The 16,341-nt window shown below is 37.7% G+C and overlaps 2 protein-coding genes across 2 annotated transcripts; both read left to right on the forward strand.

The window, feature by feature from the left end:
* The first annotated feature begins 1,811 nt into the window (after positions 1–1,811).
* Positions 1,812–7,360, forward strand: LOC146652706 (uncharacterized). Its single transcript, XM_085381855.1, has 8 exons — positions 1,812–1,941; positions 2,018–2,338; positions 2,458–2,733; positions 4,863–4,949; positions 5,051–5,079; positions 5,264–5,320; positions 5,416–5,484; positions 6,190–7,360. Exons 1-8 carry the CDS (start codon positions 1,812–1,814, stop codon positions 6,280–6,282), a joined length of 1,062 nt encoding a protein of 353 aa, XP_085237981.1. The 3' UTR covers positions 6,283–7,360.
* Positions 7,361–11,665: 4,305 nt separating this feature from the next.
* On the forward strand, positions 11,666–15,958 carry LOC146652707 (uncharacterized). The gene is made up of 9 exons (XM_085381854.1): positions 11,666–11,744; positions 11,951–12,286; positions 12,414–12,680; positions 12,774–12,860; positions 13,020–13,115; positions 13,223–13,251; positions 15,337–15,393; positions 15,498–15,566; positions 15,674–15,958. Exons 1-9 carry the CDS (start codon positions 11,681–11,683, stop codon positions 15,773–15,775), a joined length of 1,107 nt encoding a protein of 368 aa, XP_085237980.1. The 5' UTR covers positions 11,666–11,680; the 3' UTR covers positions 15,776–15,958.
* The last annotated feature ends 383 nt before the right edge of the window (positions 15,959–16,341 follow it).

A 16,341-nucleotide genomic window follows, 5' to 3' on the forward strand; every position in this document is an offset into this window, starting at 1 on the left:
TGGGCGATGAGATTATTATTTGATAATCTCATCGCCCAGCTGAGGAACAGTTTCATCAAGAGTCTCTCAGAGGACATACAGTGTAATACCTATATTGAATTTGCTGATTTTTTTTGCCTCCATGTTTATTAAAAAGACAAAACATAAACATTTTCAAACTGACTGAAACTAAATTGAAAAAGAATCGGGGTTAATACTTCCCATTCTGCGCCAGTGCACGGAGGCTTTTCATTGACCCATCGGTCAAAAGTGTGTCGGCCAACTAGACAAATGCTCTGTATGGCAGTTTACAAGTCCAGCCCTGTCCGATGCTTTGTATTGCACTTATGTATGGCTTGGATACTGCTCAGCCATGGAAACCCAGAATATGAAGATCTCTACACACTGTTCTTGACCTAATCTGAAGGCTACATGAAATTTGTAAGTAAGTAGCCATTGACTCTACCTCTGTGCCTCAGTGCGCTGATCCAATGTGTGGCTGAGTTGCTGTCATTCTCAATTACGTCACTTGTTACACTTGTGGCCATGGAAGTGATCAGAATACCAATAATACAAGGTCTTGAATGATTAGACCCCATCGTACCTTAATGACCTTATAATACCATATGACCACATTACAGCACTTTGCTCTCAGACTGCGGGCTTACTTGTGATTCCAAGAGTATTAAAAAGGAGAATGTGAGGCAGAGATTTAGCTTTCAGGGCCCTCTTCTGTGAAACCAGCTCACAGTTTGGATTCAGGACACAGATACCCTCTCTACGTATAAGATTAGGCTTAAAACTTTCCATTTTGATAATGCATATAGTTAGGGCTGAATCAAGTGACCCTGAATCCTCCCTTAGTATGCTTGTTCATAGGAGGTCATATGATTGTTGAGATTTCTCTGCTTCTTGTAGACCAAGTTAGCTAAACAACCTGAAATTTCTTCAGAACCCAGATCACCCATCACACTGAACTCATCTTTATTTTTTCTGATTTTTTGAAATCATCACGAGTACATCAATTATGTGCCTTTGATGCTCCACACACACCTCTACTTATAGGACATTGGTGGCTCAAAGAACAAAATCCCATTAAACTGGTAGCTTAATAAGTGTTTGGGCTGGAGTCTCTTCTGTAATGAACACTAACCTGAGGGGAGCTATGGAAACTCAGTCATGGCAACTAGTATCCTCTTGCAGAGGAAAAAAAAGAAAGTATTTTCCAAACCAAAGCAAAGGATGGCTTCCGAGCCTGTGTTGGATCTTGTGCATAAATGTGTGCATTCACTCCACTCTGCCTGCCTAGTGTTTTATTAAAATAAACAAACTTCTACTCTGTTTTTGGACATTGTGTGCTAACACTCTTATAACTTTCATTAGCATCATATTATCAGTTTTACTTTTGTTGATTGTAGACTTTCCCTCCTGTTGAACAGCTTCTTTTAAGCTGTGCTGTATATTAGTCTGAAATCAGAAATCCACTCAGATTCATCTGTAAAAGAGCTCTGCTGCTGTTGTGCCCACATTCTCACCAAAACACTTCCCCTTCAGTTCTCAGGAAAAAAAAGAGCAGTAAGTATTTACACAACTGCATGTATCATCTTCTCCTTTTTTAAGGCATCAAACACATCACAAATGACTCAGTTTAAATTTGCAGGGTTTTTGACAGTCTGGTGTGACCGCTGACCTCTAATTTTCTTTGGTTCATGTAGTTATTAGAAACAACAGAATGCTGTGAATTAGAATTTTCAGGGAAAGGACTCTGAACGTTTTAACAGTTACAGTGAGGTGGTGAGATGATAACCACAGGAAGTCAGCACAGCCTCTACATGAAGCTCTGTTTCAGAGACTGTGACTGTCATTTTTGTGAAAAGCAGGAAGGAGAAAGACAGACAATGACGACTCAGTTCAAATGGATTAAATTCTTTTCATCAGTTTTACTAATGCTTCAAGTAACAGGTAAGAATACAAATACATTTATAAATGAAATTAGAAAAGTCAAGTTTACACAGTTGATTTGATTTTATCTTCACAGCAGCAGCAGTTGAGTTTATTATCAGGGATGAAGGTGAGGTCACTTTGTCATGTGAAAATGTGACAGATGATCAAGATAAATGTGACAGAACTACCTGGCTCTTCAGTAAATCAAACACAGCGACAATAACACTGTTTGAACACGGGGAGATTCACCAAGAGGCCAAACATAAATCAGACAGACTGAGTGTTACAGCAAAATGTTCTCTGGTTATAAAGAAGCTCACAGCTGAGGATGTTGGTCAGTACACCTGCAGAAGGTTCAACAAATCAGGACAAAAAGAAGGTTCAGACTCTGTAGCTGAGCTGTCTGTTGTTAACCGTGAGTATTTCCATCATAATGTTTTCAGATTGTTTGAACATCAAACTGAAACATTACAATAACTATAATTACAGTGATGATTACTGTAAATGTTATTCTTGTTCTCTTTTCTTTAACAGTAACTGAACATAAGGATGATGACACAGTGACATTAAACTGCTCTGTGTCCACATATAAAAAATGCAAATACTACACTGTCAAGTGGCTCTATGGTAACAAAGACCTGAGGATGTCACAGTCTGCCTGCTCAGCCAGTGTGATCTTTACAAGATTTGATCACATTTACACATCCAAGAGTTCTGAGATGTTGAAGTGCCAAGTGACACATGGTGGAGACGTGCAGGAATTTATCTTCAGGATTCTATCATTTGATCAAGAAACACATGAGAATGCAAGTCAGTTCATACAATAACTTTATCTGTTATAAAAAGTAAACTATTTTGTGTGTTTTAAGGTTTCATTTACTTTTTTTTACTTTGAGAGTGTCTTCAGAAGATAAAATAGCAGGGAGTTGAGGTGCATGGTTGTGACAACAAATTCTTTGTTGAGCAGGCAGGGATATTGAATCCCTGAAATCAGGCTGTGTTACTTATGCGCTACTACTTCTTTGTACTCCTCGCTAGACCCCACCAGCCCTTCCTCACGTGGCACCACCACACAAAATATGACTCTCTTTATCACTTCTGAGGGGTTGAAGGCTGCTGGTCTATTATTTGCTCACATTGTTCTGTCATAATGGATTGCAAATGTGGAAAGTGTGGTCTGAGTAAAAAAACTAAACCCAATCCAAATAACAATAGAGATTAGCAAAATAAATCAGGAAGTAACTAAGTACTGAGACAGTGACTAACATACGAACTTGACAGAGAAGGGAAGGAAAAAGAACAACAGACTAAACCAAATAACCTTAACTAGACTTGAGACTCAAGCTACTTGAACAAATGTTAACCAAGAATAAATAAACTAAGAACCACACGGAGCATTAAATACTAAGATGAATTGAAAAGTAAGTAAAACTCTATTCATATAACACCTGTTAATAAAAGGATCACAAAGTCTTCACAATAAAAAACAAAAAACAAAAACAAAGCAAAAATGAGGTTGCCTAAGTGCACGTCCAAAAGATTAATATTTTCAGTTGTTTTTGTTGGAAAAGTCCACAAACTATCATTACATTTCATTACATGGTAAAAAAATAATGCACTCATTTGCTGTCTGTGAAAAAAATAAAATAAAAATAAATAAATGCCATTAGCATTTCTTAAAACTAAATTGTTTGTTTTGAAGACAAGAAATCCTGTAGATGTGTAGTAATGGGACAAAAGAAAAGAGGGAAGGTAGTTTGATGCTTTTCCACAACAACAACCAAATGTTGAACTTTGACACAAGAGGCTGAACTTCATATTCTACTTCCTACTAAAAGTCAGTGAAAACAGTTGTTCAGTGAAGTTACAATCATGACCACGACCATAGCTATATGTCAGGAACGAGCTGTGTGGCAGCAGTTGTACCCAAAATACAGGACTCAGAAGATAAAGAATAAACTTAAAAGTTTATTTATTACTCTTACAAAATCAAAAAAAGCAGGTCAGGAGCAAATAGTCTAACAACTAGAAACCTTCTAAAAAAATATACTCGAGAACATTTGTGCTGGGTGGTCCTGGGACAGGGACATAAGAACATTAGGAAGAACACGACAAACAGCAAAGGGAAACTGATACAACATATACATACAGCATAATGAAGGAACAATGCAAGAGGTGGAAGAGCAGCTGAAACCAATCACAGAAGAAGAGACAAGGGAAGCAGAACTAAATACAAAGCACTAGCAGTCAGAGACTATTGAAATAAGACAGCAAATAGCAAACAATGAGACCAGGACTAAGTCATATGAACTTGATACACAGAGAGGATAAACAAACATGGAGACAAGATCGGAGGGACGCAATTGGAATGCAAGTGGGAAAAGCAACCTACCATCAACAGTCAGGGGACTAAAGTCACAGATAACAGGAACGTAAACATTAGACTATAAACAGCTCAAACATAAATCCCATCTCAAAACCAAACACACAGAATGAGCATAAAGAACTGTTAAACAGGAGCACAGCACTAAAGGCAAGAAATAAACCAAACAAACTTATATATGAGTTAAATGAAAGAAAACCAGTGAAAAGTAAGAAATTACAGAAAGCAACACAGAATACAGAACCATAATGCAAAGATGATCAAAGATATAAAACTAAAGAACATGAACATCCCAGAAACAACAATAAACCCTGTATTCAAGACTGAGCGACATGACAGCATGTTATTTTATTCAGGAAGGATGAACTTTTAATGAACTAAAGCAGGTTGTTTCCAGACCTTAACACAACCACAACAGTGTATAAATAAAAATAAGTATATTTGATTTATTATTTATTTGTTGATAGCTGAGTGTTCTCTTCTCTTTTACCTGCAGGACACTAAACAGACAGGAATCTGCAGCTGAAATTATCTTAATGCTTTTCTTTTTCTCCAGGATGGTGGATGTTTATTGTTGTACTGCTGGGGTTATTAGCACTGATAATAAGTGCTGTTATAGCCATCAGATGGAAGAGAGCTAAAGGTGAGAGATTTCACCAGCCTGAACTTGTATGAACAAATGGAATGAAAAACCAGAATGAAATTTAATTCTAAAAACTTGAATTGATTTCTCTCTTTGTTTAGGAAAAAAAATGGAGACTAATGAAAATCCTGTGAGTTATATCATAATTTCTTAAACTTTGTTAGTGTACTCATACCACGGCCGTTCACTACAGTTACTGTGTTATATTTTTTATCATGAGGCCAGAAGATAAGTGTTTTTGTCAGCTTACCCAACTGACCTGGTGTGCTTACAGTCTGCTGTGTTTATGAGGCTTCTTTGTTTGTTTGATTCAGGAACTGAATTTAAACCCTGCAGTGACTCCGTCTGCTCCAGGAACCATTCAGGAATCTGTGAGATTAAATAGTTACTCGGCACTTGTATTTGCTCTCTTATATGTTGAATCTGAGCATTACTGAGCAGTCTCTATGTTGTCTTCACTGTGCAGGCTGCACCTGAATACCTTGTTCCCTATGCCTCCATCAGCTACACCAACAAAACCACCAGTAAAACGCAGGTAAGCTGTCCTGTTGGTTGTACAATTGATGTCAGTTAATAACAATAAATGAATAAGCTGGTTCTCAGGAGGATATTTCCTCTATTTTTTTAGGATTTTATTTCAGGATTTGTTGTTGTAACAACCCCTTTTTGTTCAGAAGGAGGTGCTGTATAAAAAATATACACTAAAACACAAGACATGGAGGTAATGAGTTGACATCATAACCTCCTGAGAACCATCCTAATTGATTAATGCCAACTCTAGATGTTACCAAATGAGGAACATGAGACCTGTGACAGCCTGATTGCATAAGAATAACAGCAGAAATGTGAGAAAGAAGGCTGAAACTCACATTGAGGAAGTGATATTACAGTATAATTACAGCAAAACATTAAATTATTGTGTCAATAACTCGTGAAGAAAAGAGATTGAGAGATATGATGTTTACATTCAGACAGATTCGAATGTCTGTGCTTTTTATGCTTGTGCTTTAGTTTATAGGTAAAAATAAAATGAACATGTTTATAACAGAAGGATTAAAAACGTCAGTTGGTTTTTCCAGTTTTATCGTGCGTTGTAAGTGTATAAATAATCTGTGCTTAGACATTTAACGGTCACATTTTTGTTTGTCTGTGTTGTTCTCAGGAGCACTAAGTGGAGATCTTTTATTCTTCTTTACTTTCTGAGATGTGATTATATTTCCTGTGTTGTGTGTGCTTCCAGGTTCGAGACAAAAATGAAGGTGAGAGAGTTACGTACTCCACTGTGAAAGCTTCCTCCATGGATCCCAGCAACCTCTATGACACCATCAAGTAAACAAAAAGCTTCTCATCTAAAAGAGCTGTTGGGTTGCTCAGTTGAAAAAGAGAAAGCTGGCACGACAATTAAACAAACATATTGTTACATACATTTATTACAGTGTGTTGTGATACTATCTGCAGGTGAAATGAAATAGTTGCTCGGGAGTTGATGCCATGTCAGATTTGGCAGTGATGGAGGGAAAGTTTATCTTGTCTATATATGTTCTCAACTTTCATTTCGGTTTTTACATATTTGTCACATTTACATGTTTCAGATCATCAATAATAATATAATATAATATAATATAATATAATATAATATAATATAATATAATATAATATAATATAATATAATAATTGGACAAAGACAACCCTAGTAAATACAAAATACAGTTTTTAAATGATGTTTTCATTTTTAAGGGGAAAGTTTATTCAAATCTACTTTGGCAGTCGAGAGTTTGTGATAACTGAAAAAATTTTATTTACATCACTGTGAATGTTTTTTTTTTATTATTGTTTGCATAACGTGCTGTGTAACCCAAGTAAGGTTGAGCTGCAAGGCATGAACTGATGGCCAGACATTCAGGAGTTTCTGGTAGAGAGCAGAATTTATGGTTTCATCAATTACAGCAAGTCGTCCTAAAGGAGCAAAGTATCCCCACATCACTGCCACCACCGTGTATGATTGTTGGTGTGATGATCTTTCTATTAAATAATGTGTTAGTTTTATACCAGGTGTAACAGGTCTCAGATCTTCCTAAAAGTTCAACTGTTGTCTCATCAGTCCACAGAATAGTTTCCCAAAAGTCTGTGAGACTTCATGTTCTTTCTGGTCAGCAGTGGTTTTCTCATTGGAAATCTCCCATGTTTGCCCAGTGTGTTTCTTATTGTTGAATCATGAGCTCTGACTTTAAGTGAGACAAGTGAGGCCTGTGGATCTTTAGATGCTGTTCTTGGTTCCTTTGTGACAATGAGATGAGTTGGTGATGTGCTCTTGGAGTAGCTCTTTGGTCAGCTGGCCACTTGTGGGAAAGTTCACCACTGTTCCAAGTTTTCTCCATTTGTGGATATTGTCTCTTACCATGGCTCGCTGTACTCCCAAAGCCTTAGAAATGGCTTTGCAGTCCTTTAGAGACTAATAGTGACTTTGTTTCTCAGATGTTTCTTTAGATCGTGGCATGATGCGTTGCCTTTTGGGATCTTTTAATCTACTTCACTTTGTCAGACAGATGATAACTGGGAGTAACCAGCAGTTACAGTTAATTTTTAATTTAACAAGAAATTTTTAATTTAACATAGTAGGCTTGGGTGACTTTATTTCCCTTAATAAATAAAGACTTAATTTAAAGACTTAAAATTTTTCGTATTTACTCTGATTATCTAATATTAAATTTGGTTTGATCTGAAACCGATCCTATAGCTTTTTTATATGTTTGTTAAGTAACTGTCATGCACTGTATAATCTCAGGACTTTTCTTCTTCCTCTTTTTGAAGCACATTGAGCGTTTTGAGTAAAATGTAATAAACTTGAAATGACCAATATATGGAAGTAGGTATATTCATAATATTGTTTGAAGGGGAAAGCCCATTTTAGTGTTTTATCATTGAAACATTTGTGTAATGCAGTATAATAGTTAGCCATCAAGTTAGCATTAAACTCTAAATAGATACCCTTAACATAGACTATGCAGTACACACAGTGTATTTCACAGTGTCAGTCTAGACAATTAAAGAAATATAAGTGGTAAGAATGTTTTAATGTCTTTGTGTGATGTCACTGTAACTCTTTTTTTTAGTATCTCTGTGTTGAGCTGCTTAATTTGCATAACATCATTTATCTATTTTAATTTTGTATTCTGTAATATTTTACTTTGAATCTGAGTAATTGTGAATTAAAGAAATTGTTTTTAAACTGAGTTTGTGGCTCATTTTACCTGTATATTGGAAAAGTAACTAATCAAAGTCAAAGTCAGCTTTATTGTCAAAAACCATATGTACAGATCATACACGGGAATTTGAAATTCCTCAGCCCTCAGTGTTACAATAAAACGGCCTAAAGATAATCCATGTGTTTGAAGTTTAATTCTTACAATAACTTCATCCTGTTATTAAAAACAAAAAAAAAATGTGTGATGTAATTTTAAGATGATGTCACTTCCATTCCTTTACTTGGAGAGTGTCCCCAAAAGATAAAACAGCGCTGGTCAGTGTTGAACAGTACCCTGCGCCTATCAGTGGTCGGTGATGGATTACTTTGGCTATGATCAGATCACTAACGCCGAACAAGTAAAAGAAAACAGGCTAAAATAATAAGTATACTAAAGTTTTCTTTCCAAGAATAAGTAAAATTTAAAAAACTAAATTGTTTGCATTCAGTAGACAACATCATGTAGAGATGTAGTGATGTGTAAGAAGGAAAGAGGGAGGTAAGTCTGATGTTCCTACAGAGCAACAATCAGATGCTGGACTTTGGCGCAAGAGGCCGCTGTTCATATTCTGCTTTCTTCATGAAAATCAGTGAAAAGAGTCTTTCAGTAAAGTTACAGTGATGAATACAGTCATATTTTATTTTACTAGGAATAATGAACTTACCCTACGCCATAGTAAATTATATTTGATTTATTATTTATTTCCTGATAGAGCTGCAGGATTTTCAACGGATTATTTAAACAAAATAATCCTAAGAGGAAGGAGGTGAAGCACAAAATTAACAGATGTCAAGACTATCAGGAGAAAACACACCTCAGAGCACAATATTGTGAAGTGAACCGAGAAGTGAAGGAGAGTGCCAGACGGGACAAAAGACAATTTGTGCACAGTATGACAGAAGAGGCAGAAACAGCAGCCAAGCAGAACAACATGAAGGGAGTGTATGAGATCACCTGGACCTTGTCAGGAAAGAGTTTCAACCCAAGTAAGCCAGTCAAGGACAAGAGTGAGAAAACCATCACAAGGAACAAGAAACAAAGAAGAAGATGGGTGGAACATTTTGAAGAGATCCTGAATCCACCAACACCGCAAACAGTCCCTGACATACCACCAGCAAAAGAGCCCCTCTGTATCAACACCTGTCCACCAACCAAGGCAGAGATCACCAAAGCCATCAAGTCCTTGAAAAATGGAAAGGCATCCCCAACAAGGTGTTGACCAGAATCATCTTGGAGAGACTGAAGGAGGCATTGGACAAGAGACTCAGATCAGAGCAGACAGGATTTAGACAAGACAGATCATGTACAGACCACATAGCCACTCTGCGCATCATCATCAAGCAGTCTATTGAATGGCAGTCTCCCTTGTACACAATCATCATCGACTTTGAAAAAGCCTTCAACAGGGAGACCATTTGAAAACTGATGCAGCACTATGGAATCCCACAAAAGCTCAAAAAGATCATCAAACAACTATACAAAGACTCATCCTGCCAGATCACCCCCAACGGAAAACTGACCAACCACTTTGCAGTGAAAACCAGAGTGAGGCAAGGCTGCATGCTGTCACTGACACTCTTCCTGATTGTCATGAGAAGAACCACAGAAGGCAGCATTACTGATATCCAGTAGACCTTCACCAAACAGCTGGAGGACCTGGATTTTGCAGAAGACGTCAGCCTTCTGTGCCATAAGCAGCAACATGCACAGTCCAAGCTTACCCGGCTCGTTGAGGAGGTAGAAAAGACTGGCCTGAAGATCAAATTTAGAAAAACAGAGGTGATGCAGCTGAACAACCGACAAAAACATCCACTGCAGCTACAGGGAGAAGACTTAGTGGAAACCGACCGCTTCGCCTACCTAGGAAGTGTAGACAACAGCGATGGCAGCGCAGATGAAGACGTTAGGAGCCGGATCAACAAAGCAAAGCTTGCATTCAATGTCCTGGGACCCATCTGGAACTCCAAAGCCTTATCTCAGCGCAGCAAGATCCGCATCTTTAACACCAATATGAAAGGAGTCCTCCTGTATGGGTCCAAGACGTGACGGATGACCAACCCCATTACGAGCAAGATACAGATCTTCATAAACAAGTGCTTGTGGCACATCCTCACCATCCGTAGTGTTGGGGTTACACAAGACGAGTTAAGAAATCTGAATAACTTTGACTTTACTGACCACTAGTACTTGTTCTCTTATATGTTGATTCTACATTTTACACATTACTGAGCAATCTTTATGTTGTCTTCACTGTGCAGGCTGATCCTGATTATGCTGTTCCCTACACCTCCATCAGCTACACCATGAACACCGCCTCTAATCAACAAACCAAAAAGTAAGAAACATCTGTCACAGAATAGCTAAATTACAAGTGCCCTCATTTTTTTTATATATATATATAATTGATAACTAGTTTAACTCTGTCAGATTGTATAAAAGAATAAAAAAAAGTTTAGTTTTAGGATCAAGTTCCCCACTTTTATTTAAAGTAATAATATAATGTTACGTTTTATTTCAACCCACTGTATTTCCATAAATACATTATACATCCATCTACATCGACATCTGCATACCTCACTTGTCTTCACGTAGTTACTTTTGTACTTATTTATTTATCTTTCATTATTTTTATCCTTATGTTTATCTTTATTTATCTTAATGTCTTGTCTTATTTTTATCCTTATTTATCTTGTTCCTTCAACCTAATTTGGCATTTGTTTATGGACAGCAAAGGAAGAATTTCATTGCACAGAGAAATGCTATTTCTTCTGTACACATGACAATAAACACTTTGAATCTTTGAATCTTGACTTTTGCTTTTGCCAGGTTTGTTGTTGTAACGAGTTCTATTGTCCAGCAGAGGGTGCTGTAGGCTCAAAATAAAGCAGGGGAGGTACCGATCTAATGTGATGCAACTGCTCTAAACACAAGCACACGTGACAAAGGCCACATGTGATATCAGCTGTTTCTGTTTGATAACCAGTCATTTAAACACTGAAAACAAACTGTCACTGTGTGTGCGTGCGTGCGTGCGTGCGTGTGTAAAGTATGAAAATAAAGTACCCTCATGATATATATTTTTGAATTTTGTATGATAATTGTGTGTAGTAATAAACCTTATTCTGTTACACTTATGTGAAAATAAATATAAATACATTCATTCAAGTTTGTATGTAATTACAGCAAAGTGTAGACAGGTTAAAAACATGTTTGGGAGTTGAATTAAATACACTTAGCACAGAAACTCAAAGTGTGTTTTCTATGTTTTCACTAATTTTCATTCCAGATACAGCAGGTCAGTGTAAACTTAATACTAACTGTAGCTCTTTATTAATAGGGAACATGAAAGCGGTTACATAAGAATAACGGCAGAAATGTAAGAAAAGAATGTTGAAAGTCATGATGAGGAAGTCATGGCTCCACAGTTACAGGAAAAAGATACATTTGTGTTTCAGAAGCTCAAGAAGAAAAGCGAGACTGAGAGACATGGCGGTTCAATCTAGATGGATTAAAATGGCTGTGCCTTTTATACTCATACTGCAGTTTACAGGTAAGAAATATGTACAATAGAGAAGGGGTTTTTTTTAAACTCTTCTTTCTAATTTTGCTTTATGGAATCTTTATGTAGCATAGACAGCGATGCTGTTTATTTCACCAAAGCAAACAAAGATTAAATGAAAAGTAAATACATGTTAAGTGTGTAACTTATCTGCACTCGTGTAATGTAACATTTTCGATTCTCTGTTATATCCTCAGGAGCACTAAGTGGAGATCTTTTGCTCTCCTTCACTGTCAGAGATGGCGATAATGTCACTTTGCCTTGTAAAAACGTGATCAACAATCATCACAACTGTGACACTACCACCTGGCTCTTCACTGATTCAAGAGGCACACCAACAGTAGAGCTGATTAATCTTGGACAAATCAAAGAAAAAGCCAAATCAGACAGACTGAGTGTTACAGCAGAATGCTCACTGGTTATAAAGAAGGTCACAGCTGAGGATGTTGGTCGTTACACCTGCAGACAGTTTAGAGGCAATCCAGGGAGACAGCAAGGTTCAGATGCTGTGGTTTATCTGTCTGTTGTTAGCAGTGAGTATTTGCAACACTATATTTTGAGCTCAAACCATCCTGTTAGAACAACATGCTGACAAGTTAAATTTTGAAAAAAGGAAACTTATATTTATTTGGTATTTCTCTTGAATTTCATCTTCACCAGTGACTGAACACAAGAAAGCTGATGAGGTGACTTTAAACTGCTCTGTGTGGACATATGAACGGTGCAAACACAAAGTGAAGTGGATCCATATCAGTGAAGCTCTGGATAGAGATTACTCAAATTTAAAAACATCGGAGTCTTCCTGCTCTGCTGCTGTGACTTTTCTGAATGATGCATACACTCATATATCAACTTGTGACTTTAACTGTAGCGTAACAACAGAAGAAAAAAAAGAGCAGCTTTTTACCTTCAGCACTCAGTCATCAGGTAAGAAACCCGGAGAGATTCTGAAGAACTTTTCAAAATCCTTTTAAACTGATATACACAATAAACACCTGGCTGAATTTTGTTCTTTTTCAGGTAAAGAAGCAGTAACAGCAAAATCATCAACAACAACATCAGCAACAACAACATCAGCAACAACATTATACGCACCTAGTATCCCAGGTGAGTTTTGTCATTTGTTTGTTTTCTTTTCTGCTTTTCCTAATAACTGAATGTCAATCTATCATTTTTTAAAGCACATGTTGTTTTTTATTTGTTTTAAATTATCTCAGATAATTAAAATATTTAGTGTAACTAAATACTTTATATTTTTGTATTCAGGTGCAGATCAGGTGTGGCCGTACATCCTTGTGGTTGTCATTTTAGTTGCAGTTTTAATTGTGGCTGTGAAACTAATCTGTTTGAAGAGACTCAAAGGTGAGATAAATTAAATTAAATGTCTCTTAGTGAGAAATCTGAATAAGGCTGAATTTTCTTTGTGGAGAAGCATCTAACCTTGTTTGTTTGTTTGTTTATCTTTTCAGGGAACAAAATAGAAGCAAATGGAAATGCTGTGAGTTGAAATTTTTTTTTTTTTTAGACATTTTGTATTCTCTAGATGAGAAACAATGCAGCAAGATAAACAGTGTTAATGGTTTTGTATTAAAACTCACTGGTTCTTGCAGCAAAAGATCAGGAAAAGGAACGAAAGAGGGAACAAAGCATTTTTGCTTTGCTTTTATAGTTATTAATGCTTCAAATGACAACCTGCTAACTGATGAATTTCTCTCTGACTGCAAAAAAGATTATATTAAAGGCCTCAAATATGGTGTGTATTGTGTGACTGTTGTGTTGCATTTTATCTATTTAAACTCTGGATTTAAAAAAAAGTTTGTTGCAGATGTTTCAACGCTCCCATGTTATTTATACAGTGGGGCAAAAAAGTATTTAGTCAGCCACCGATTGTGCAAGTTCCCCCACTTAAAATGATGACAGAGGTCAGTAATTTGCACCAGAGGTACACTTCAACTGTGAGAGACAGAATGTGAAAAACAAAATCCATGAATTCACATGGTAGGATTTGTAAAGAATTTATTCGTAAATTAGGGTGGAAAATAAGTATTTGGTCACCTCAAACAAGGAAAATCTCTGGCTCTCACAGACCTGTAACGTCTTCTGTAAGAAGCTTTTCTGTCCCCCACTCGTTACCTGTATGAATGGCACCTGTTTGAACTCATCATCTGTATAAAAGACACCTGTCCACAGCCTCAAACAGTCAGACTCCAAACTCCGCCATGGCCAAGACCAAAGAGCTTTCGAAGGACACCAGGAAAAGTATTGTAGACCTGCACCAGACTGGGAAGAGTGAATCTACAATAGGCAAGCAGCTTGGTGTGAAAAAATCAACTGTGGGAGCAATCATCAGAAAATGGAAGACATACAAGACCACTGATAATCTCCCTCGATCTGGGGCTCCACACAAGATCTCATCCCGTGGGGTCAAAATGATCATGAGAACGGTGAGCAAAGATCCCAGAACCACACGGGGGGACCTGGTGAATGACCTGCAGAGAGCTGGGACCAAAGTAACAAAGGTCACCATCAGTAACACACTACAACGGCAGGGAATCAAATCCCGCAGTGCCAGACGTGTTCCGCTGCTGAAGCCAGTGCATGTCCAGGCCCGTCTGAAGTTTGCCAGAGAGCACATGGATGATACAGCAGAGGATTGGGAGAATGTCATGTGGTCAGATGAAACCAAAGTAGAACTTTTTGGTATAAACTCAACTCGTCGTGTTTGGAGGAAGAAGAATACTGAGTTGCATCCCAAGAACACCATACCTACTGTGAAGCATGGGGGTGGAAACATCATGCTATGGGGCTGTTTTTCTGCCAAGGGGACAGGACGACTGATCCGTGTTAAGGACAGAATGAATGGGGCCATGTATCGTGAGATTTTGAGCCAAAACCTCCTTCCATCAGTGAGAACTTTGAAGATGAAACGAGGCTGGGTCTTCCAACATGACAATGATCCAAAACACACCGCCCGGGCAACAAAGGAGTGGCTCCGTAAGAAGCATTTGAAAGTCCTGGAGTGGCCTAGCCAGTCTCCAGACCTCAACCCCATAGAAAATCTGTGGCGGGAGTTGAAAGTCCGTGTTGCTCGGCGACAGCCCCAAAACATCACTGCTCTCGAGAAGATCTGCATGGAGGAATGGGCCAAAATACCAGCTACTGTGTGTGCAAACCTGGTAAAGACCTATAGTAAACGTTTGACCTCTGTTATTGCCAACAAAGGTTATGTTACAAAGTATTGAGTTGTATTTTTGTTATTGACCAAATACTTATTTTCCACCCTGATTTACGAATAAATTCTTTACAAATCCTACCATGTGGATTCATGGATTTTTTTTTTTTCACATTCTGTCTCTCACAGTTGAAGTGTACCTCTGGTGCAAATTACTGACCTCTGTCATTATTTTAGGTGGGGGAACTTGCACAATCGGTGGCTGACTAAATACTTTTTTTGCCCCACTGTATATATTTATATTTCACGCAACTTAAAAGCTGCGGAGATGTAACGCATACACTAGACGAGTGATGCTTAAATTCTTCAGAGACCAGAATTAAATCAGTTCTTACATATTTATTTCTTCAGGGCCTGACCTCAAACCCTGCAGTCACTAAGTGTGCACCAGAAACCAGCCAGGAAACAGTAAGATTGCCCACACCACACCCAGAGCAGCTGTTGTTTCAATTTGTTCAAGAATGTGTAATTGCAGTAAGCTAAAAGTAGTAGTAACACTCTTCACTGTGTAGGTGGATCCAGAAGATGGTGTTTCCTACGCCTCCATCACCTATGCCAACAAGACCCACAATAAAAACAAAGTAATGTATATGATCAGAGTTTCAGCTTCATTGGTGCATTTATAAATGATGTTTTCACTGTGTTGTGTTACATCTGGTGAACTATCCTGTGCTCTGTGTGCTTCCAGATTCGGGGTAAAAATGACAGTGATGAAGGTGAGACAGTTACCTACGCCACTGTTAAAGCTTCCTCCACGGATGCCAGCAGCCTCTATGCTACCATCAAGTAAAGAAAAAGAGAACTTAAACATCAGATTGCTGCTTCTGTGAAAAAGCTTCTCATCTTTAAGAAAATTGGGTTTCCTCAATTTAAAAAGAGGAAGCAACAACTCAGCTGTGTGAGTCCCTGTAAATTGGCAGTAATTTATGAAAACGGATTTTAAAAAAAATAGATATTAACGTGTATAATGATATAACCGTTTTGTCTTATTTCCGTTAATATTTAAAGGGGAAATGAAATGGAATCATGGGTTGGGTCAGGGATATAAGACTTACAAGAACAGAATAAATAATGTTGCATGGAGGACATTTAGGAATGCAGTGCAGGAGGACATGCAGGGGATTGGTGTGACAGAAGAGGATGCTTGGGATGGGGCGAGATGGAGGCAATTAAGAAAAAAAAAGAAGAAGTAAAATGACTGAATGAATGAAACTCTGAAAATCAAAAGGCCATATGAATCATGTCACCATAAGGAAGTAAGAAGGAAGTTACATGCACACATGAGTAACACTGCAGATAGATTAGGCCTTTCTGTTATTTTGGAGACATTTCCATGAGACACAATGAAATGAGCGG

Source organism: Rhamphochromis longiceps, linkage group LG15, assembly GCF_057381845.1.
Source record: "Rhamphochromis longiceps isolate RC_006_pf linkage group LG15, R_longiceps_female_GT1.1, whole genome shotgun sequence".
NCBI lineage: Eukaryota > Metazoa > Chordata > Actinopteri > Cichliformes > Cichlidae > Rhamphochromis > Rhamphochromis longiceps.